Source organism: Perca fluviatilis, chromosome 9 (assembly GCF_010015445.1).
Source record: "Perca fluviatilis chromosome 9, GENO_Pfluv_1.0, whole genome shotgun sequence".
NCBI lineage: Eukaryota > Metazoa > Chordata > Actinopteri > Perciformes > Percidae > Perca > Perca fluviatilis.
The window spans coordinates 41,206,868-41,229,194 of NC_053120.1; the positions used below are offsets into that span (position 1 = coordinate 41,206,868).

A 22,327-nucleotide genomic window follows, 5' to 3' on the forward strand; every position below is an offset into this window, starting at 1 on the left:
ACCAGTTTGTTACATTTGGATAGTTTTTAAAGAGAAAGAGAAGAAAAATGGCAAATAGGCTTCATGAGTGTTCTGTCAGCAGAAGTGCCAAACATTGGTGCTCATCACGTTGATTGTGCCCAAGGAACAGGCCTACTGTTTAAGTGAGTGGTTGAGCAATACTATTGGTTGACACAATAACATGACTTTCCTAAACTGGAACTGAAATGATTGTTAATCTGCATCAGGTGTGTGATCATTTCAGACAGGTTTGTTGATGCTCAGAAACATCTAAAATATGCAGGGAATGTGTACCAAAGCCCAATGGCTGATAAATTAAATATATATATACAACGCTCACCTTGTAACTCACTGTGCGTGAACTCTCAACCTTCAGGTTTTGAGGAAAGCACTAATCTCAGTGAGCTACTGTACAGGTGATAACACCACTAGCTATTGGGGCTATATTTTATTGAGTCAGCGTGTGACTTTCCTAAACTGGAATGATTGTTAATCAGAATCAGGTGTGTTAATGCAGACACATTTAAAATATGATAGATATATGTATGATCATCTTGCAACACCAGGGGCTCAAAGTCAAAACCTTTGACGCCGTAGGCAATTGCTGATCTCTGGGAGCTATTATCTGGGAAATGGGCAGAATTAAGTACTGTAAAAAAAATTATTTCTCATTAGATAATTCTGAGAACATGCTGCCATTCATAGAACCAAGATGACAGTTAAAAATGGCTGTTTATGTCACTAAAAATGAAAGAATGTAAACTGACTTTTCCCCTCCCCGATTCATCAGCGTATCCCAGGATGCTTCCCTGAAGTTTCTTTTTCTTGCATAGACGTATCAAGCATATCACAAGTGTCTCAGACTCAGAGTTGCACCCAAAACTTCATCTCAAATCATCTTTTCACTTGTGACAGATGTGTAAAAACCTGGTAATTCCAATTTTGGTGTTTTAATGTCTTTACTTCTGTTTGTAATTACAGCTGCAACAACATGCAAATCAAAGGATACAGCATTAAAAATAACTACAGTCAAAATTGCCTCGTCCCCACTGTTTTATATATTTAATATCATGTCACAACTCACACCTCAATCCTGAAGCCCAAAACACCGCACCGTGGTCACACTCAATCTAACTTGTGCATGTCATTGCGTAAGACAGACAAGAGAGAAAATGAGGCTAGGCTGCATTGTTTGTGGTTGCAGGGGAAATCTGAAAACTAATTACACGAGACGATCCAAATGGACGCCCTCATTAGCCCTGAATGAACAAGGAATGTTTACATAACAGAAACCAGACATCAAAGTGTACACAAATTCTATGAAGTGCATCATAGAATTCCTGTTCTGACTGGGCTGAATATCAACAAGATGATGCTCCATTTTTCCAAGAATTTATATTATTTGGAAGTGACGAAGCTATGGTCATGGGGCTGTATGAGAATGGGGGGGGCAATCCATCCATCCAATCATATTGTAAAAAAAAAGGGATAACCCACCACCAAAATCAAAACACTGACTGGTTTGGGAGGGTTTAGGGGCATGGCTACACGCCGACCTGTCAATCAGGCGTATCCATGAAACTGTGTTCATTATAAATTAAAATAGTTTTGGGTGTTGTCCATGTTTTTGTCCTTGACCCTCTCACGGTGTGTTTTCATTTCATCAAAGTCGATGTTAGTTGCCTAAAAATGTCAGCGTTCGGTGGCACCTTGTCAACCAAAGCTAGCTAGCACTAGTGTTAGCTGGTAACTTAAGGGAAAGTTAATTAATACATTTTTGGTGTACTGTCGTACATGCAGAAGAGTAACGCTAGTACCCGGAGGTCCGTGTTTACCGCCAGATGACTCCCTCTAGCCTCCTGACCCCCCTTGGTTGAAAGCTTCAGAAACAGAAAGTGGGTTGAGATTTGTTATTGCTGGGTTAAAATGAGTATTCTTATGTTTTCAAATGTATTCCAAATTTGACTTGAGGAAAAGCTCTCAATACATCTTCCACCACTGTTTACATGCCACTGCATGCAAACAAACACGTACTGTAAGTAGGACATTAGTGTGCATGCACGCACTCATTGTGTGTTAGAGGAATGAGTCTTTTCCTCTTGACCTCTCTGGCACAGAGCAGCGAGCGGACTGATAAGAACGCGCCCCTCTGTCTCTGCTGCATTCCAAGTGTCCTGCAGCGAACATCCGAGTCCCACTGCAGGAGTCGAGTCCAGCCACAACCTGCACCCACTCCTGAATCAGGAACAATGACATGTTCCCATTAGGGCCTGTAACTATTTGGGGCCTGCACGCTATCTTTCAACCAGCGGATCAAAATATCTCCCCCAGCACATCTGCAGTGTTCACGCAAAACTAATCTTTCTTGCCTAAACCTAAAAGAGTTCTGGCAGAAAAGGCTTTCTCGCAGAAAGCCCTGAAGGCCAATTTCTCCCATGTGCAAAAATGTGCAAAGTGCGCCCGTGGAATTCTGAGTCATGGTAATTATGGACAAGCATACTAAGTAGCAAAATCGCAAAAAAGAGTTTTTAGCTAGCTAGAGAATGACGTTTCAAGACAAGACGAGCAATGCAATACAAGCACAAAAGTAGGTTTCAGAAGCATAAATTAAAAGACGCAGTCGAGAAAGAAAAGGCAAAGCTTAAAAAAATAGGAAGTTTCTTTAAAAAGAAAGGCAAACTAGCCAACACTAGTTGATCTACTGAGCTGACACCTGCTAATGCTAGTACTGCCGGCAGCGCGCCATCAATGGATGTATTAAAGGTCCCATGACATGGTGCTCTTTGGATGCTTTTATATAGACCTTAGTGGTCCCCTAATACTGTATCTGAAGTCTCTTTTATATAGGCCTTAGTGGTCCCCTAATACTGTATCTGAAGTCTCTTTTATATAGACCTTAGTGGTCCCCTAATACTGTATCTGAAGTCTCTTTTATATAGACCTTAGTGGTCCCTAATACTGTATCTGAAGTCTCTTTTATATAGACCTTAGTGGTCCCCTAATACTGTATCTGAAGTCTCTTTTATATAGGCCTTAGTGGTCCCCTAATACTGTATCTGAAGTCTCTTTCCTGAAATTCAGGCAGGCTGGAGGAACTCATATCAATGTTAAAAAACCTTATAAAGTGACATTTTCATGCCATGGGACCTTTAAAAACCTGAATACAGCGTCTGAGGCGGAGCCCCATTCATATGAGAGTTGCTCAGTGGCGCATGAAGCCAAAAAATTTCAACTTCCTTGTGTAACATTACCTGGATGGTCGACGCTGCTTCTGCATTATGTGGCCTATAGAGCAGGCACACTAGAGACCTTGGCGGGCCGAGCTGGCTACTTAATGCGTTTAACGCTCCTCTAACTTGAATGGACATTAAATGACTTAATCTTGCGGCTCTTCTAGACTTTCCAAATTTGATTGGACTAGATGGATCAAATTCTGATGGTGAAACAGGTCATTTCATTTCATCACGTCTTAATCGCCATGTTAGTCTATTAGAAAAAGTCTTTTTGGGCCCCATTGCATCATGTAACGGACACAGAATTCCACTTTTTGGCCGCTATGTCAAATTTGCTTCAAAGCTTGGGGGCCTGGCACCATCTAACACCCCCAGAGAGTGCGCCTATGATGTAAATAGAACTTATTATTTGCTTGACTAATAATCAGGGCCAAACGGAATCTGCAGATGCAGATTTTCCGTAGACTTTGAAACAAAAAAGCAAATTATATGACATGTACAGAACAATGGCACCTTCAGCAAAGCCATGACACGCACAAATACAAAAGCACATCTGCTATCACCCTCCAAGACATGTCTCAGTCCTTTCCCCTTTTGGGGTTCACCACTTATTTGAATTTTAGGTATCCCGTCCTGAATTTACCCTCTGTAGAAGCTCCCATATTTCTCCTTTGTTTTATTTACTTAATAAACTAAGAACGTTAACACATCTTCACCACAAGCAGAAAAACAGTCCGTTGAATTCTGCAGATTTTGTTTGGGCCTGCTAATAATCAACATACACACTTGTTTTGTGTTTATGAGGCATGCATGCACAGACATGAATATGTTGTTAATGTGCTGGTGGCCCTTCACCGATAAGGTTTACATCTGTGTCAAGGTGAGATGGGCGCGCTTTGACCGTCATGTTTTGGGTCCAGGGCTAAACTCGTTGCGCTGCTGGCTAGAAGTAGGCTGGACACATCCGAAGCATGACAGGCATGTTTCTCTGAGCCCCGGCCATGGAATGTGCAACAATGAAAACATGCAGGCTGCAACAGTTCTGGGAAAAGTCGTCTTATCTTGTGAAGGATGTTCAGCAATTCACAAAAAATTATGTTAATCACTTCTGTCAAAGTGCAACAACTTGTGAGTGCAGTAGCTCATAGGAGCAACATGAATCATACTGGATACATTTCTAACTCAACTTACATTTTTTTGCACACAAAAACAAAATGTGCCAACCACTTGTTGATACTGGGAAATGTAATTAAATGATTCTCACTCAGAGAATCAGAGATTAACTTCCATTCCCATGCTCATGCCAACCTGCATCACCTGTTGGTCATTCTTCAGCGATAAGTCATCCCTCTACACAAACAATCTATTTTCTTTCTTTCTTCTTTCATCTCATGACAGGTTGTGATCTCACAGATAAGGGGACAATCCTTAAACAAATATCTCAGATATCTCCTACAAGATGGGTTGACAATGTGAACCTTAGTATTCATAAAGTTTGCCAAATGTGCTCATATTTTTTAATTTGGCTTCATTTAACCTGTGAGATGTCTGGTTTGTGACATAAGGCATTCAGTGTTGGACTGTAGAGGCATTCCTGTTTTATGACAGGAGCACGGAAAGTATATTTTTTTAAGCAGCAAACGCAGACACAAGCTGCTGAATTACTGGTTGATTGAGGAGCGTCTGACTTGGTAGATGCATTACAGTTGACCACAATGTGGCTGACAGAGTGTTTAAGTTGCCCCCTCTGCTGCTCGTTTGTGGTAGAGCAAGAAAGGCAACCAAAGACTCGAGTCTCAAACCACCACTGCTCTCTCAGAGTTAACAAAGCAATATGCTGTCAGGCTCTAGCAACAATAACTACAAAACCCAGTAAATCAAGATACTATCAAGCTAAGTAGGTTTACAGGTAAGATGTTTATGCTTGAATGAAAAAGTTAGTGGAATGGACAGTACTTAATTTACATATACTTACTAAGTGTATTTACACAGTTTTACAGGTATTTTTTCCACACCTATCTATCTATCTATCTATCTATCTATCTATCTATCTATCTATCTATCTATCTATCTATCTATAAATTGCAGGAACGTCTGTCTGTTTGTCTGTCTGTCTGTGTGGGTGTTAATGCGCATTTCTCTCGAACCATTGGATTTCAAACTTGACAGGTGTCTTGCTACGGGCACAAGTAAGTGCAGTGCTAAGTTTGACGTTGTTTGGATTAGAAATTAAAAAGATATCGTTGGTAAAAGAAGCACACACTGGCTTTTGCCACTCTAGCCGCTGGTCACTCCCCCTCTCACAGTGCATGCACACTGACTGAGCACTAAACCTGTTTGAGTCGTGACTCACTCGGATCTTTCACCAGACTCTTTAAATGAACTCATGAGTCGCTCATACTAGAGGAGACAACAGCGTCTCTCTGCTCGCGCGCGCAGAGAGACCGTGTGTATGTAAACCGTGTGTTGTATGTAATTTTATCTTGTGATTTTATACCTGTCATTATTTTTAAAGGCTGCCTGTTTTACATCTGGCTGGGGGACTACCGATGAAAATTAGCACTTTTGAGCTAACTCGAGCACATTTACATTGTTTTAATATTGATTAATGTTCACTGTCCCCTTTCAACACACACACACACACACACACACACACACACACACACACACACACACACACACACACACACACACACACACACACACACACACACACACACACACACACACACACACACACACACACACACACACACACACACACACACACACACACACAGGGTGGGTAGGGCTCTGCCATGAGTCCATGAGGCTAAGGTCTGATTAATCCACATTTACATTGTGATATTTTGTGATTACATTCTGAATCTGCCCTGTTCTCTCTCCGGTAAATCAGTAAGTCAGTAGTAGGGTATACAGGGGAGTTGCACTTGAAGTGGTTTGGGGTCCTTCTGGAAGTCATTCTGGGGTACAATTTGGTTTTGATGAATTCTACAAGCAGCAATACCACAGGCCAAGCAATCGTCCCGTTCCAAAGAGGCACATTTTCAACGGGCACTGCACTAGTTTCACTTAAAGACAAATTGAAGAAATTGGGGCCAATTTTGGTCTCTTTCACTGACATTTAATACATTTGCATGCTACACTAGCGTGTGGCTAGCCAACGGGAGCCTACACATTGGGCCGGGCTTGGACAAATATTTACAAATGATGTTCTGGTTCAGCGTACTTGACAAGGTGCTTCAAGTTCTTTTTAGTAAAAATGTTGTGTAAAAATAAAAAAAAATGATGGACCTACGGTCTGTGTTGGGCTACTTCTTGTTCAGTGCTGGGGTTTGTTAGCCTACACATGGACGCAACACATATGTATATTATTATTATACTATTTCATGCAACACAAACTTAGTGCTTCAGCTTACATTACCTGCATTGGGCTCACACATAAAAAAAAACAGGATGCCTGTTGGGTTTCGGGTCGCGCTCAGATACTGCTGTCTAGGATTCGGACAATATTATGCAAACTTTAATTTACATGCAGAGTTTGACAAGGCTGTGTTCACATTCATCTGCTGAAGTGGGAAAATGTCTCTGTATTCACCTGCAAATGACTTCAAGACGTGTTAATATGAACATGATTTTGTGACATCACAACTAAGCCAATGGGGGTCCAATATGCAACTTAGACAAGTGTGATGTGGAAACTTGAAGCCTCCAGTGCTTCACATTTTTCAGTGAAGTAGGAGACATCTTGTAACTTTTGAAATCAGTTGGACAGGACATTAACCTGCCAGCTCCTGAGTACAAAGTCTTTGTAATGTCTGATAGAACACATGTGACTAGAGCAGGTCATTGGCCAGAGAATTCATGGCGAGGGCAGACTGATCTCATGAAGTGGCATATGTATGACACGCCAATTTGTACGCCATTATTGGTGTGCTATCAAGACGCATATACGCTTTTTAGTGTGTTTATCAACGCTGTTTGGCCTCCATTGAATTACATTACCTTGTGATTGCGTGTGAATTGACGCCGTAGCGAGTAGTATGAAAGGGTGATAATCTGCGTAATGAGGTTGGTCGGGGGGGGGATGGGTCAAACAACACAGGACTTTCACCCAGGAGACCGGGGATCGGGTCCCGTGTGTCACGTTTCCTAAACCCAACCCGTCCTCTGTATACAGCACTCAAAATGCGTACAGATAACACACCACTTGGCTTAAGGAAGTGGGCGTGTATGTTTACGCGAAGTCGTGATGTCATGTTGGCGAGGGAGTGGGCGTGTTGATGACGCTTCCGGCGGTGAAGAAGAAAGAGTCATTTACCCGAAGACAGCATCGAAAATGTCTAACTGGAGAGACGACGAGATTCTGGAACTTCTGTTGGTCCAAAATCGTCAAATTCAAGGAACAGCAAGAGAATCCATGGTTTATGACCAAATTACTAATCACTGTCGTGGCTGCGGTGTAATCCACGTCGCGTTCTGCCTCCTGCACGCTCTATGCAGGCGCCACCCCTTGCCTAAACCAAACAGAGTATTTGCAGTAGGTGAGAAAGCAATCTCCTGTTGTGTGCTACAGTTAGTCTATATCCACGACGTTTCGTTTCTGGGATTGTTGAGGTGCCGCTGGAAATTCCGCCGGATGTCTATCACCTCCCGTTTTCTTTGTGTTGGCGTTCTAACCTCTGGTTGATTTAAGAGGCCTATGGCCTCCACAGCGCCGTGGAGGAAGGTCTGGCAATGCGAGACTATAATCCCTTTCCGACCGGAGGGATTTTTGCAGTTCCTAGAACCCTTATTTTCTCGTATTCCGACTGGACCAAATTGGGGACTATTAAGTTCCTCCGGCTGCAGTTCTTTTCCCTTTTCCGCATAGGAACCCTTAGTGACCTAGCAACGTCTGAAACACAAACAGTACATATTCTTCACTGTCTGTTACAACTGGACTACTGTCACGAACTCATAAGACAAACCTCACACATTCAACCAGCTAATTGTTAATGCTAGTAAAAACGCTGCCGCTCGTTTTGTTTGCGCTCTGCTCTTCTATCTTCTTCCATCATATTAATTAGGATCATATTACGCTGGAGCCTTCATCTGCTGTGTTTCTCTGTTAAGTACCCCAGCCTAGTCTTTAAACACCACCGTTCCAACTCGGTTTATTCTTTATTGTGGTGCTAAAGTCAAGTGACGACGGCTATAAAGACCCCGTTGTGCGTTGCGCCGTCACTCCCTTACCCCTCCTACCAGTTCTTATGGCCACTTGGCCAGTGTGAATGCAAATGGAAAAAACGGTTTTGGGGGAGAGTAGTTAGTAGTTTAGAAGTGGACTGTTCCTATAACTACGTTCCTGTAACTACTTGGTCGGAAAGAGGCTTATGCGACAGTTCGCGTGTGAAAGGGCAACTTCGGACAATTTCTGGACCTGATTCGTCGGAAGGTGGGGCTGAAAGCTTGGGAGAACCAAGTAAGTGGCCTTGATGATGTCATTAGGGCTGTCTTGGCTTGCGCTTGGAGACTACAATATTTTTTTAGCAGAAAGACTGCGTTTCAAATTGCGGGAGTAAAGTTTGAAAGACATGAGGAGCATTTACTAGGCAGGGTCCAGTCTCACATTGCCAGACCTATCTCCACAGCGCTGTGTCGGCACTGGAGTCTGGCTACAGCACTTATCTATTCTGGGATACGGGAAAAGACGATCGGGCTCATTTGTTTTCCTTTAAACCAATCACAACCGTCCTGGGTGGCCCTTGCCGAGATAGGGGAAGGGAACGTCAGGCTTAATCCCGGCAATGTACATCCGTACAATGTACAATTTTGACCATATCATTTTTTTTAAAGAGTATGTCTCTTGCAAGTCTGCCAAGGTTATGAAAATGCAGTAATAAATTACTGGAATGCACCTTTAAAAAGCATAATGTAATCATTAGAAGCAAAAAAAGTGATAGTCCAAAAAAACAATGAGGGCAATGAATAACCAATAGAATTCCTTAAGAGGGAAGATGTTCTCTGTTTGCAAAATAATACTAATTGCACTTGTAACATTTTTGTCCTGATAGGGTTAAGAGCCTAATGCGGGCAATTTAATTCATTAAACTAATCAATTTAGCAATTACTCAATCATCTTGTAGCCTAAAGCCATTTTTTCCTGTGAATGATTACGTAAATAAGCCAGTCCAAACTCTCCCTGGACTTGAATCAACTTCACTCCTCCTCCCTTTTACTAGGCCTCCTCAAAGAATCTCCACATATAAAAACCTTTTCACCTCCCTCCCTCCCTCCCTCACTCCCGAGAGAGAGAGAGAGAGAGAGAGAGAGAGAGAGAGAGAGAGAGAGAGAGAGAGAGAGAGAGAGAGAAAAAAAAAAAAAAAAAAAAAAAAAAAAAAAAAAAAAAAAAAAAAAAAAAAAAAAAAAAAGAGAGAGAAATGCCTGCCATGCCAAATTCCTCAGTGCTGTTTGTTGGGGCTTACAGTGCTAGTAACACAGGCTACCAAATACCAAAGTGAGGAGTCACTGGACTCAGAGACAGCTGAGCAGAACTTCTGTATTGTTGTTGCAAAAGTATGACAGCAAAAAAACGAAAAACACATATTTCTTCAGATTTTTTCCACTTTATTTCCATTCTATCAGTGTGTTCTTCATTAGGGAAGCAGTAAAATATAACTACCCGCCCCAGCCTTTCAGTGTTTGTGAGGTTGAGCACCCCACATGGTTGATATTAACATTCCATCAGCTTTCTAATGAGGAGGACAAAGCAGGCCGCAGGGAAGGTTCATGACAGCATTGGCATGGCGCACACATTCCTGCACTTAACTAGCCAGAGGGCCTCTGCAGGGTGGGTGGTGGTGGTGGGGGGGGGGAGAGGCTATTAACTGGGGAAAATGAGGAGAGCTACAGTATAAGATGCCTCTTCTCCCTCCCTACTGTCCGGGACGTCTGGACAGACATGTACATATGTGGTATTTTCCCAGTTATGACAGGCGTGCAGGGAGGAATGACACTTCTTTGGCTCACAGCAACATTCTTTTCTCTGGATCTAAATGCAAAGTATTAATGCTGAATTCCAGGCAACTTAAAAAATGGGTATATGCCATGTCCTACAATGAAAAGTGCAAAGGAACTCCACGAGTAATCCAGGTGGAATTCAGCAACCAAAAGTCAGCTATGTGAGGTCACACAAATATGACACGATATGCCAGAATACAAAAGGTCAACTATTTCTTAAGGCCATTTCAATCAATTAAAAAGCACAGTTAAGGAACATTTCCTCCATGATCTGAAATAATAAAACCTATACTTGCAGAGACAGGTGTGTAACAACATGGCCTACTCACAAAAAGTTAATATCCGCTTAGATTAAAAAGATCTCGAAAAATCTGTTTAGGAAATCAAGCATATTCCCAGCAGGAAGACAAGGAGGTCAGATGTCGTCCAAGCTTGAGTGGAATGCAACGTTATAGAAAACGTCTCGGGCACAAGAGCCCACTCATCTTAGTCCAGTCATTTTATGAAAAAAGGTAGGCCAAATTGCAACAGAAGAAAACTGATTTTGTATCCTCAATATGTCCTGAGTAAGGAAAAAAAAAGCCCCGAAGAATCCCTTTAGGGCAAAGTTTTGAAAAAGACCCAAATATAGCCTATTCATTCTTTTTCTCATGTGAATAGGGTATAAATGTTAACCCTTAGATATCACCATGACAATTACTGAGTTGATACTTACATCAAGACAAACAAAAAATGTATTACAAGTAGAGATGCACCGATTACAACTTTCTAGGCTGATTCCAATTTCCGATTTTCTTTGAGTTAGGCCAGCCGATACCGATTTTAGCCGATTACGATTTTTCATTTTTTCCAACCACTTTACAGCACACACAAATAATTATTTTCTATCTTTTCTTTAATAGAACATTTTACATAGAACATTTTTTGAATAGATAATTGATCGCTATAAAATAGAACTATATAAATTACTCCTGGTGTGGGAAATTCACACACATCTAAAGGCCGGGACACACAGGGCCGTTGGACAGTCTGGCGAGGTCGGTGACTCGAGTCTGTTTTGGTGTGTTCCGTGCCGTCGTCCGTCTGGGGGGCTGTCGGCCTTCATTTTGGCCGACCTGACATGTTAAGTCGGCGGCAGGGCAGTCGGGACTCACCCGGAAAATGGCGAGCGGAATGTGCGTGACTAGAGTCTCTCAAAATCTGACGAAAATCTTTTAAACTGACCTTTGTTGATCTGAAATGAAGACAGATTCAACAACTGCACGGCCTACTTCTCTCTTCAAATGTTTTCAGAAACATGTTTCAGTGAACTATTTTAGTACGATATGAGATCAGATTCTGAACGGCCGTCATGACCGTCTGGCTTTGAATTTCCGGAGAAAACAAACCCATAACCGATAATCGGCCTGGTGTGTAACTTCTTTAAAGCTAACAATGCCACTAAAGAGCAAAGCAAAACACTGAAGCTGTAGCGTTTTGACAGACATGTTCTGTATTCCTATTCTGAGCCCATTATATAATGAGACCTTTTAAACAAATTCAATGTGTAGTCAAATGGTAATCTGGTTTGTTTGTCTTTCTGTTATGTTTTTTCAGATTACAAATGCAGACTACTGGGCTTTTTTTTATTTTTTTATGGAGGCACAGGACAGGGACAGTATGCTCATCAGCTGCATAAGACATAAGGTGATGCAAAGCGTTTAATCAGCTTTTGCTAGTTTTTCAAGTTGAGCTTAATGTGCCAGGGACGTTTTTTTTTTTACCTTATGTGAAAACGCATCAAAGCTGCCGCCACACAGATAAAATAAATATTTATCAAATAAATACATGATAAACAGAACAAGAAAAAATCACAGACAGCTATCTGAGCATCAGCCATGAAAGACAAATATTATGTCATATGCATAACCTCATACAACATGGGCCACGCTGTGGGGATGGAGTGGGCCGCAGCACTTTACAGGCCTGAGAGCTCACTGGAACTTTTGAAGTACAAGCCCTCCCTTTGACAGTTCTTATGAACACTCAGGTGAACTCAAAGCTCTGCGCTGTCATACTGAACTTAATTGTGCAAACTCTGTTAAAGTAAGAAAAGAGGTCTTCAATTCAATTCATTCCTTTGAGGCACACACCAAATGCCCCACAAATGTCATTCTCTTCACCGCAATCTAATTCAGAACAAGCACACAGTCCTCCACACTGCTGTTCAAGGCACATTTTTCAGATTTATTCCACCTTACTCCATCACTAACTATTCTGTGCTGAAGTCTGGGCAGACTCGGGCCCTGAGCCACTTGGCAGGTACTTTGACACTATGTCATCAGTGTTCTCTCTCATACCCTGGATGTGGGTGTCCAGTCTCTGGACCAGCTCCTTGGCCAGAAATCTCTCTTCCTCCAGGAAATGAGAGACCATGCTCTCTGCAGGCGACACTGACAGAGGCTCCTGGGAGGGAAGAAAAACACATGACTGTAAGATTAACTGTGGATTCCTATATGAGATGAGCTTAGTCCCTCAGTGGCAGAGTCATTAAACTAAAATAGTTGTCAACTATTTAGTCTTGCATTGCCAGACCTAAATAAATAAACCTTGAAAGACACTTCCAATTGTAATTTGATGAGGAGATTCTTAAAAATGTAACTGCCCTGTCATGTCTGAATAAATACATAACAAACAGACACAAATGAATGACAAAAAGCCATCGCTTTTATTCCTTAACAAGGGGTTCATAGTGATTGATTTCCATGAAAGATATATTGTCACAGGGCTATATGGCTGTGCAATTAATCAAAATTGTAATGCTGATTGTGATTTTGGCTTCTAATGATTACAATAATAGAGTTATCGGGAAAAAAAGATTATTTAGCATACTACGTTTTGCAAGTTAACTCTTATTTTAGTTTTAACAGGAGAAGTATTAAGGGAAATTTCACAGGTGATGGTGTTTTGACTGTTGATCTGTTTAACTGTTTCACTACATTTTAAGTTCGATAATTGCATCATCTTTTCAAAACACAATGAGTTATCGTGTTAATCGTGATTTCAATATTGACCAAAATATTTGTGATTATGATTTTTTTCCATAATTGAGCAGCCCTACAGGGCTACGCCTGTTTCTTTGCTTACTCTGATCTCAGCTGCTTTCGGTTCGGCTCGCTCCACCTGGCCACGGAGCTGCGGCGGGATGCTGGATGCTTTCAGTGTGGCGATGGTGACGTCACGTTGGTGCAGCTCGGCGGTCAGCTTAGACACCTCCTTCCTCATTCCTTCCACCTCACCGCTGTGAGTCTGCCGGGCCCTCTGGAGCTCTTCTCGGAGCTGTAGAACCCAGAGGAATGACGACACGGATGTCACTTGGGTATGCTTTACACGCCAGTGTTTTCCCTAGGTTTGTGCAAGAATTAGGTGCACATATTTGAAGTGGGATTTATGAGTCATTCCTCAGAAAATGTTACATTTCTCAATAAAAAAGAAAAATGCAATTTCACATCATTATGGACCATTATTATTACCATATCTGTGCATAAAGCATTGGAAAAGCTAGAGCAGAAATAAATAAATAACACTCAAAAAAGCTTAAAGACAAAACTTACTAAAGTAGTCCACTGGGGACCAACTACAATCATCAGATCTGAGAAAAGTAATTTAGTTAGCTTTGATGCTCACATTGATTTTACACTCATTCAGCTAAGGCTTGGGTGCTGCAGCCAATGTAGGGAACACCCTGCACACAATACAGAATGTGCGTTAAGTTGCCACAGAGAAGGCTTCTGACCTTTTTCATTTCAGCAACAGAGGAATCATATTGTGCCTTAACGCTCCTCAGGTCCTCGGTCTTCTGTCCGCTCACTCTCTCCAGTCTGAGCAAACCACACAAACATCAAAAAGAAAACCAAGTGGACATCACAAATTAAAGACACACAGAAGCACAAACGTCAAGCACATATGTCCAATATAATACTAACGTGGGTGTATAAAGACGCCAGCATTCACCTCTCTTTCAAACATGCCAATTCAGCCCTAAGATGAGCCTCGCTTGCTTCGGCGCAGTAAAACCTGATTGCGGTCTTCTCCAGATCTTGTCTGAGGACTTCCACACCAGCACAGTCCTGCGCTGCCAGGCAGTCCTCCAGAGAGCTGAGAAACAAGATAGTTGTTCTCGATCGACTTCTCACGTTGACACAAGCAGTGAACCTATTGTTTTTTAGTATAGACTGCCCTCTTGTGTATTGCTGCTGTACTACATCATAACGCGACAACTAAAAACACATTATTTACAGGTAAAAATCCACCCACCGAATGACTTGATCTTTAGCTTGCAGCGCTTGGTTGAGTCTGGCAGCTCCATTGAGAAGCCTTTGGCGTTCAAGACCGGCTCTTCGCTCTAATGTGTTCTGGGATACCAGTTCCTCCCTTTCCTCTGCAGGGACCTGTGAACAGCAGTGGATCCTCAGCTGATATTCAGCTAGTGTTGACAGTTTGCAGATGAAATCATACTGTGTGTGATACGTAAAGATTCTAATCTCAAGACTGTTGAATATTTGTGACTGACATCAGCGACTGATGACATCACTTCCGAGCTAGCCTTCAGGTGTGTCCCAAGCTTTGATCTGCCACTCCTTATACGTATACGTTCCTACCATTCTGCTGACCTGCTGCTCTCTCTGGTTCTGTCCCAGCCATATCTTGAGCGGTCGGAGGCGTTCCAGTTCAAGCTCCTGTGGGTGCATGTTGCCCTGAGCCTTCTCCAGCTGCGTACGCAGACGCTGCATCTCAAAACCCTTCTCCTTTTGGCACAACGCCCACTGGGACTGGAAACCAAAAGACAGAGAATATGTGTTAAAGTAACCTGCGTCCACTTTGCTTCAGCATTAAACTCGGTCTGACTTGACATTACACGCTGAGGTTATTAAGCTGCTTTTACTTTCACGTGTGTGAGCTCATCAGTCAGGCTCTTATTTTGGGTCTCCAGCGCTGTCACTTGTTTTTGGTACTGGATACGCTGCTGCTCCCACTCTACAGAGTGCTGGTGATATTCCTGCAGAGACACAGGGATGATTATACTATGCTTAACCAGTGGGAGGTAGTAAAGGGCAATCTGTAAGTGACTAGGGTAATGTATGGAACAGGATATAAAAGGGAATTGGACTAATAGTGCGTTCCATTTGAACTCGGAAGTTGGATTTTCCAGGGTCAAAGTCTGAAACACGCCCCCTGACCCCGGATTTCCGAGCTCTGAACTCGAGCAACCACAAGTACCACGAGCTAAAACTCCAACATGGCTGCTCCGTGCATCAACAGAAAGCTGTAGTAACATAAAGTTATAAGCACTTCTGTGTTATTTGTGTCTCACTAAATCAGTCATACACACAGTCCTGTCCATCTTCTATCTGTGGACATGTTGCTACGCTGTTTGTATGCACACAAAAAGCGCAAACTGGCATTGCTAACAATGGCTAACCTGGCTAGAGCTAATGAAAACAATGAAAATCTGACTTGTAAATGGAACGCATTCAACTCAATGTCATTCCCAGCTTCGGCTCCCGAGCTCCGAGGTAAATGGAACGCACTATTATGTTGTTGTACCTCAATCTTTTGATTGAGTCGGGTCACCTCTGAACCGTCTGCCTCTTTGGTATTTGCTACTCCATTGGTCTCCTTGAGCTGTTTGCGCTGAAGCTTGAGATAACTTCTCTTTAATTTATCTAACTGCAGGGAAAAAATGTTAGGAAGAAAAAAAAATTATTTTCCAATACATACAAGGACAACAATACAGAAAGTTTTGGCAGTAGACTTCACAGTGATCAATATCAAATGTCTTCTTTGTAAATTGAGTAAGATCAAAGACTGTTTAGTCTGTAAAGATAGAAGATGATTAAGTTGCTTTATTAGTGATTTCTTTGACATTTTGATACTAAATAAGAATAAAATAAAAAAAAATGTAAGTAAACTTTGACTTTACAGATCTGCATGCTGAGGAACTGAAAAGATTTGAACTAAATGTATACCTTAATCTACTAATCAGTTAAATGAAAGGCTGCTTGACCGACTGTTTTTAATTGTATAACTGACAAGTGTCTCACCTCTTCTCGGACTTTCTGCAGTTGCTGCTCATACTTGGTAACTAACTCTTGTCGACCGGGCTGGACTTCTTCTAGCTGCTTGCGGAGCAATCCGATCTAGGATCAGGGGTGATGACAGTAATTAAATGTGTTGTAAAAATGTGGGTGAAACACCAACATGATAACACCATTTAGTAACACAAGTGGCATGCAGAGGATGTGCAGTCAAACTGTCATGATCATGCTGTAAAACAACAACAAACTGTATTCCAAAATAACAACTGACAATTGATGGTGAATGATTGTAAATGTTTTTCCATCTCTTTATGTTCCCAAACAGGAGAAGCAGTGGCAGCAAAAACTGTCCTGTCCTGTTAGTAGTGTCATGAGGAGTGTCCTGGGACAGTCAGACACTGTCCTGTACACTGTCCTGTGACTCCCAGACACTGCAGGACAGTGTCTGACTGTCCTGGGACACTCCTCCCACTACTAACAGGACAGGACAGTTTTTTGCTGCCACTGCTGCTGCCAAACAGGTTAAACACACTGGTTATATTCATCATAACTGAAAAAAAAATAGTAGCCCTCTCAGTTCTTCTCAACAGAAAACCCTCACTTGTGTATCTGAATTAAAAAACAGTACAATAACACTTTAGAAAGTATCTGCTACTGCACCTCCAAGTTCCTCCGTTCAATGAGATCCCTGGAAGTCAACAGCTCTTCTTCCCCACTTTTCAGCCTGAGCTCCATGGCCTGAATCTCAGCCTCCCACTCCCTCTTCTGTCGATTGATCATAATGTCAATCTGTCTCATCAGCTCCTGAAGCTCTGGCTCACATGATGACAGGACAGAGCTGGAATACAAACACAAAATATAAAACAACATTGTGAGGTTTGCTGGATCAGTTTAAATACCACATAAAAAAGAGGTCGCCATCTCTGCAACAGCTCACCATCACTGGCCGCCTGTGATATTACGAAATTAGCTTAAGTTAGTTACCGTCAGCTAATTAGGCTTCTGCCAGTTGTACGTTACCTTAGGTCAGGATTCTGCAGAGATCCCAAAGAAGCCTCCATCTGGAAGTGATACTGTCAGTGTTTATCAAGACTTGTAGTTAAATAACTTAACGTTAACTTGCCTCACGTTAACTTACAAAGCAACCACTGTGACAGCATTACCGTTACTAGCTAAACATAACTAAGCTGCAACGACGTCAGTTAAATTGCGTGAGTTGAAATTAAGTAACGTGACTAACGTTACAGCAACTTACTTTGGATTGTCGCTAAGCCTAAGTGCAGTAAGCATGTCATTAACGTTTCTAACATTGTTAGCTAACCGTAGCAGCTAACATTAGCTAGTTTCAGTGGGACTAACTACTTTTGTTTACATCGTTAACCCAACCGAACCACAGACTATGAGACTATACAATGAATTTCCTGATGAGGCGGTAACTCCGCCTCCGCCCTCCGATCTATGACCTCATCACGCTGTAGCCTACGTTAAAAGTGCAAACATGGGTCTCTAAATGGTCTAGGCATATTAGCATACATGTGTATGGTCAATATAATTCATCCATACTCTGTATCCGTATCATGGAAGTATAATTAGAACAGCCGTTTGGCTTAAGATGATCTTATATACCAACGGATGTATTATTAGGAGCATACGGCACATGTTGTAATACAACCAAATTCAATATCAAGTATCTAGCTTAAGTTACAAGTTGCTGCAGTACAGCCTTTCTACATTTAGCAAACTGGAATTAACCGCTATACCACAATTTTTAATTTCGATAGCCTGGGGCCAAATTGGCACTGGGATTGCAATGTTTAGGGAAATTAGTCATCAGTACACAAGCAGAATAGGCTTATGGTCCTGGATGGTTGAATACAATAAATCGTCTTGTATCGTATAAGTAGAACACGTGGCTCGTTGGTCTAGGGGTATGATTCTCGCTTCGGGTGCGAGAGGTCCCGGGTTCAAATCCCGGACGAGCCCTTATTTTTGAACAGTGTGAAATGCCAAAGGATGTGTTATGGGAATCCCGCTGATTGCTATCGTTAGCTTTGTACTTACGCGAATCTGCATCCGGTTGACGTTAGCGGTAGCTAGTTTAAAACATGCATTATGATCGGTCTCGTTGTAGTCGCGATGGGGCGGTTTCCAACAAGCATGTTGCTGTGCGACTGCATTTCGTTGTTTTAAAAGCATCCTCCGGGCTTTACGTTAATGTTAAGGTTAGCAGGTAACGTAACGGTGACGTTAGCTTACCAAGCTAGCTAGCTGTTACAAGCATTGAACGGGTCCGCTATCCTAAGAGAAACGTCCCATGGGTGTTAACGCTACACGGAGGCGTGGGTTTTAGAATGTAGCCTAGGAAATACCCAGCACCAAGTCGTATATTGTAAACACAATTATCAGGTCAAGTCAGTCACGTATTAAACTTAAACAAAATATCAATGCTGGTGTGGCTCGTTGGTCTAGGGGTATGATTCTCGCTTTGGGTGCGAGAGGTCCCGGGTTCAAATCCCGGACGAGCCCTTGCTTTTTGAAGAAAATGTGTTTGTCCATCTATCTAGCAGTTCATTATAATACATCCAAATTTATAGTGACGTGGTTTACGTTTTGATCAGGGAGGGAGACGGAAGATGCGAACTAGGTTCGATCATTGTTTGCCTATACCCCCCTCCTTCTTCAACCTCCCGCACCCGTTTCTCCACCTGCCCTCCATCATCAAACACTGAACAAAGAGAGTCTCCTCCGCTCTGCTATCCCAGCTGTTGTGTTGTTAGGGTTTGGGCCGTGAGAAGAGAGGGACGTTTCTGTCCCGCCCCCACAAATACACCAGACACTCCTAACAGGCGGCAGACGAGCAGGCTCTCCATTCACTGCAGTGTGGCTGTGCTGTACACTCCGAAAAGGGACATACTCTTTAATAGGTCTGAAGGAGAACTGAGTCTATTCTTGGAATAACGTTTGGGCTTCACGTATAGTGTAAGTAGACTTTATAGTCATACAATATTATTATTATTTTAAACCATTTCCTTCAAATATAATGTTTAGTAGTGGATACTGGTTTGTGTTATGCTTATCTATTTCAGTGTCATTCAGCTCTAGTTTTCTTAAGCTTTCTTTATTGTTGGCACACAGTCTTGACCAAAATATGTATATACATCTGACTGCTATCCCATAGTCCTAAATTATCTGTGAAAATGACAATAAGTAAGATGTATTATCAAGTAGAACATCTAATAACCATATTTTTTATTGAACAGAGAGAAGCAAACTGGGAACGTGGGGACTGCAGCAACTATCTACTTCAACAAGCCCTTATCATCAGTGTCAGCTCCTAGACAGTGGAGTGGTTGTCACTGGTACTCACAGGATCCAAGTCATCCACTAACTTTGATCATCCTTGCAGTCAACTTGTTACAGTCTGCCCCGGCTCACAGCTTGACAATGGTTCTGTGTGAGGACGGCGAGTGCAGCGTCTGCCTCCTACCCTACTCGCGGATGGACAGGGTCCCCCGGGTGCTCCACTGCAGACACACCTTCTGCGAGCCGTGCCTGGAGACGATTTCTCAGGCCAGGGGCGGGCTGCTCACCGTGGGCTGCCCTTTGTGTCGCCGGGTGACCTGCATAGGACACGGCCTCAGCCTGCAGGAAGCCCTGTGGGTCAACAGCAGTCTGTGGGAGCAGATACAAGAGGACGTGGGCGCAGTAGCCGAGGAGGAGGAGAAGGAGGAGGAAGATGGACTGAAACAAGAAGCTGAGGAGGAAGGGATGGAGTCCAAACAACATCCCTCGTTGCAAGCAGAATGGTGGGTTTACAGTGTAAACAGACACATAGGTGGACATGAACACAAGTAGAAACTCATACTGGTTTGCTGCAATCGTAGGTTCTTGTTTATTTGTGCATTTTCAGGATAATTCACAACTATCTTCAAGCAGAAAACTTTTTGACCTTTGACCTCTTGTTATTTCCCAGAGTTTTTTCTCCAAACACTGCTGTTTCTAAAGCACATTAGGAGTGAAAATGTACAAAAAAAAGAAAGAAAATAAATTGAGAATAGTACCGGTATCTCTTTAAAACCAGTGTTGAATTTGAAGAATTTGAACCTGGATCCAAAAGATTCCAGCCATACCTAGCCATTCACACGCCTGTGTTAAGCAGTATGTTTGTCCACAAAGCTTCTCATTAGCACCTCAGCGCTGCAGTGGGGGTCAAATCCTATCTAACACAGGAACTTCTACTTTTCAGCGCTTCCTCCAGCTCTGCCAGAACAAAGCTCAAACTGCCAGCGTTCTTCAGAAAGTTTAGTTTGACAAAGCAACACCCGGAGAGGATTGTGCCTGGCAGTAATGTGTAAGTTCTGACTTTGTGTTAAATGGCTATATTAACTAGGATACATTGAGTCAAAAATGTGGACTAATCATTTTTTTATTTGTCTTTTTTATTTTTATTTTTTTAAGGGAAATGAAATACTGTTAATCCTGAAAGGGTAAGTGTTTAGGCTCACCTGATATCATTAGTTTTCTGTCAAAACATTGTTTTGTCCTCAGCCAAAGGTGCCCTGTCTCCCCATTATTTATTCTCCCAGCTGGTGCTGTGGGATTTGCTTCAGCTGTCCCAGTGGGACTCAGACCCCGAGACCCCCTCCTAACAGATGGGCTCCTGAGGACGGCCCCTTTTGCAAAGCCACTGCTGACCATTGAATATAACTTATTGTTTTGTTTTTTTATTTATGATAGCTAGTTGAGAAAGTATTTAATAAAACTATTTTTGAAAGGAATTTCTCTTTATCTGTGTTTTTATTTACTAATTAATGCCGATCATAACCACGTGGCTTTGGGAGATGAAAGAATCATGAGCTCAAAGCAAAGACATGACAGTTCTCTACTTTACCATGTACATCCTCTATGAAACATGAAGTATTTAAATGACTGAAAAAAAAAGTGAAGCCAGTAGGACATTTCTGAATAGCATAATGTGAATGTTACTTTTGTGGGCTCGATATACAACAAAGACGTGTCACAAAAGACTCATTCAACCATGAAAGCAGATTATAAACTCCATTCAATAAGCATCTGGCAAGCTTTCCATGTTGGAATATATCAGAATACTGGATTATTATATCATGGAAATTAGGCCTTTATTCTTTTGTGTTAACTTATGTGCACATATCTGTTTAAAATACATAGTAGAATTCAATCTCAGCCCAAGCTCACTGTTAAGTATCAGTGTTTGGCGTCTTAGTCATATTAAGGTCATTGTTATTTTCCTGTTTGGAGACACGCTGAGTGGAGCAACAAATAATCCGTTAGTTGTCACACTGGTTTGGGAGCCAACTAGTTAGAACAGGTTGTCTCAACTGTAATAATCCTGTGAAATACACTTGGTCATATTTGGATTGATGGTGTGTTATTTAACCTCTCAGTACCATTAATATGACTAACATCATCTCCTCCGTAATGCCAGACATGGAGCTGTAAATGAACTGGCATCAGCAGGCCTGCAGAGAAGCAACAGACAACACATGGATTGTGAAAGTGGCACAGCACCAGTTTCGGTTTCCCAATGTGTTTACTGGCTCCTGGGGAGGTCCTGCTAGTGGTGATCACTGGGAGTTACAACAGAAGACACACAAACAAGTACTCATCATTTACTGAAGTCAAAAAATACAAATAGGTCTTGCATTCAAAAGCTTGCATAAATAAAAGCACAAGAGTATTATCAGAAAAATATATTTAAAGTACTTTACTATTATGCAGTAAAATGGCCCCTGTAACTGTCATATGTTTTGTGTATAAAAGTCACTAGAGCTAGTGGAGTAAAACGTGAACAGTTTCCCTCTGAAATGTAGTTAAGAATAGTGCAGCATAACAAAAGAAATACTCACATAAAGTACTAGTACCTCAAATTTGTACTTCAATACAGTACTTGAGTAAATGTACTCAGTTACATTCTAGCGCTGCAGGTGTGTGTTCAGAATGACTAATGAGGCCACAACACAGAAACATTGAATGGGA

At 42.0% G+C, this 22,327-nt stretch overlaps 2 protein-coding genes and 2 non-coding genes across 8 annotated transcripts; 3 read left to right on the top strand and 1 right to left on the bottom strand.

Annotated features, from left to right (window-relative positions):
• Positions 1 to 11,549: 11,549 nt before the first annotated feature.
• Positions 11,550 to 18,400, bottom strand: cep63 (centrosomal protein 63). 5 transcript variants are annotated; one of them, XM_039810858.1, is made up of 12 exons: positions 18,374 to 18,400; positions 17,333 to 17,373; positions 16,973 to 17,150; positions 16,319 to 16,414; positions 15,822 to 15,944; positions 15,160 to 15,273; positions 14,888 to 15,046; positions 14,532 to 14,665; positions 14,229 to 14,372; positions 14,011 to 14,095; positions 13,362 to 13,553; positions 11,550 to 12,680 (listed from the first exon to the last, which is right to left on the bottom strand). In XM_039810858.1, exons 1-12 carry the CDS (start codon positions 18,383 to 18,385, stop codon positions 12,483 to 12,485), a joined length of 1,476 nt encoding a protein of 491 aa, XP_039666792.1. In that variant the 5' UTR covers positions 18,386 to 18,400; the 3' UTR covers positions 11,550 to 12,482. The 5 variants fall into 5 exon arrangements, with proteins under 5 accessions (XP_039666792.1, XP_039666790.1, XP_039666791.1 ...); XM_039810856.1 differs by having other exon boundaries at positions 13,362 to 13,619; XM_039810857.1 differs by having other exon boundaries at positions 14,876 to 15,046.
• On the top strand, positions 18,224 to 18,295 carry trnap-cgg. Its single transcript has one exon. It is a non-coding gene; the product is annotated as a tRNA-Pro (tRNA).
• Positions 18,401 to 18,766: 366 nt separating the features above from the next.
• On the top strand, positions 18,767 to 18,838 carry trnap-ugg. The gene has a single exon. It is a non-coding gene; the product is annotated as a tRNA-Pro (tRNA).
• A 904-nt stretch (positions 18,839 to 19,742) lies between these two features.
• On the top strand, positions 19,743 to 20,789 carry im:7152348 (uncharacterized protein LOC559250 homolog). Its single transcript, XM_039810211.1, has 3 exons — positions 19,743 to 20,118; positions 20,559 to 20,663; positions 20,771 to 20,789. The coding sequence occupies exons 1-3, from the start codon at positions 19,757 to 19,759 to the stop codon at positions 20,787 to 20,789; spliced, it is 486 nt and encodes a 161-aa protein (XP_039666145.1). The 5' UTR covers positions 19,743 to 19,756.
• Positions 20,790 to 22,327: the final 1,538 nt, after the last annotated feature.

Bases quoted from the DNA above. Each gene is read 5' to 3' on its own strand.
- cep63 (XM_039810855.1), bottom strand. The intron at 14,666-14,875 runs GTAGGAACGTAT...TGCTGTTCACAG, and splicing joins AGCAGCAGGTCAGCAGAATG to GTCCCTGCAGAGGAAAGGGA. The intron at 14,096-14,228 runs GTGAATGCTGGC...TGGTTTGCTCAG, and splicing joins TTGGCATGTTTGAAAGAGAG to ACTGGAGAGAGTGAGCGGAC.
- im:7152348 (XM_039810211.1), top strand. From the start codon at position 19,757: ATGGTTCTGTGTGAGGACGGCGAGTGCAGCGTCTGCCTCCTACCCTAC. The intron at 20,119-20,558 runs GTGGGTTTACAG...TCTACTTTTCAG, and splicing joins CCCTCGTTGCAAGCAGAATG to CGCTTCCTCCAGCTCTGCCA.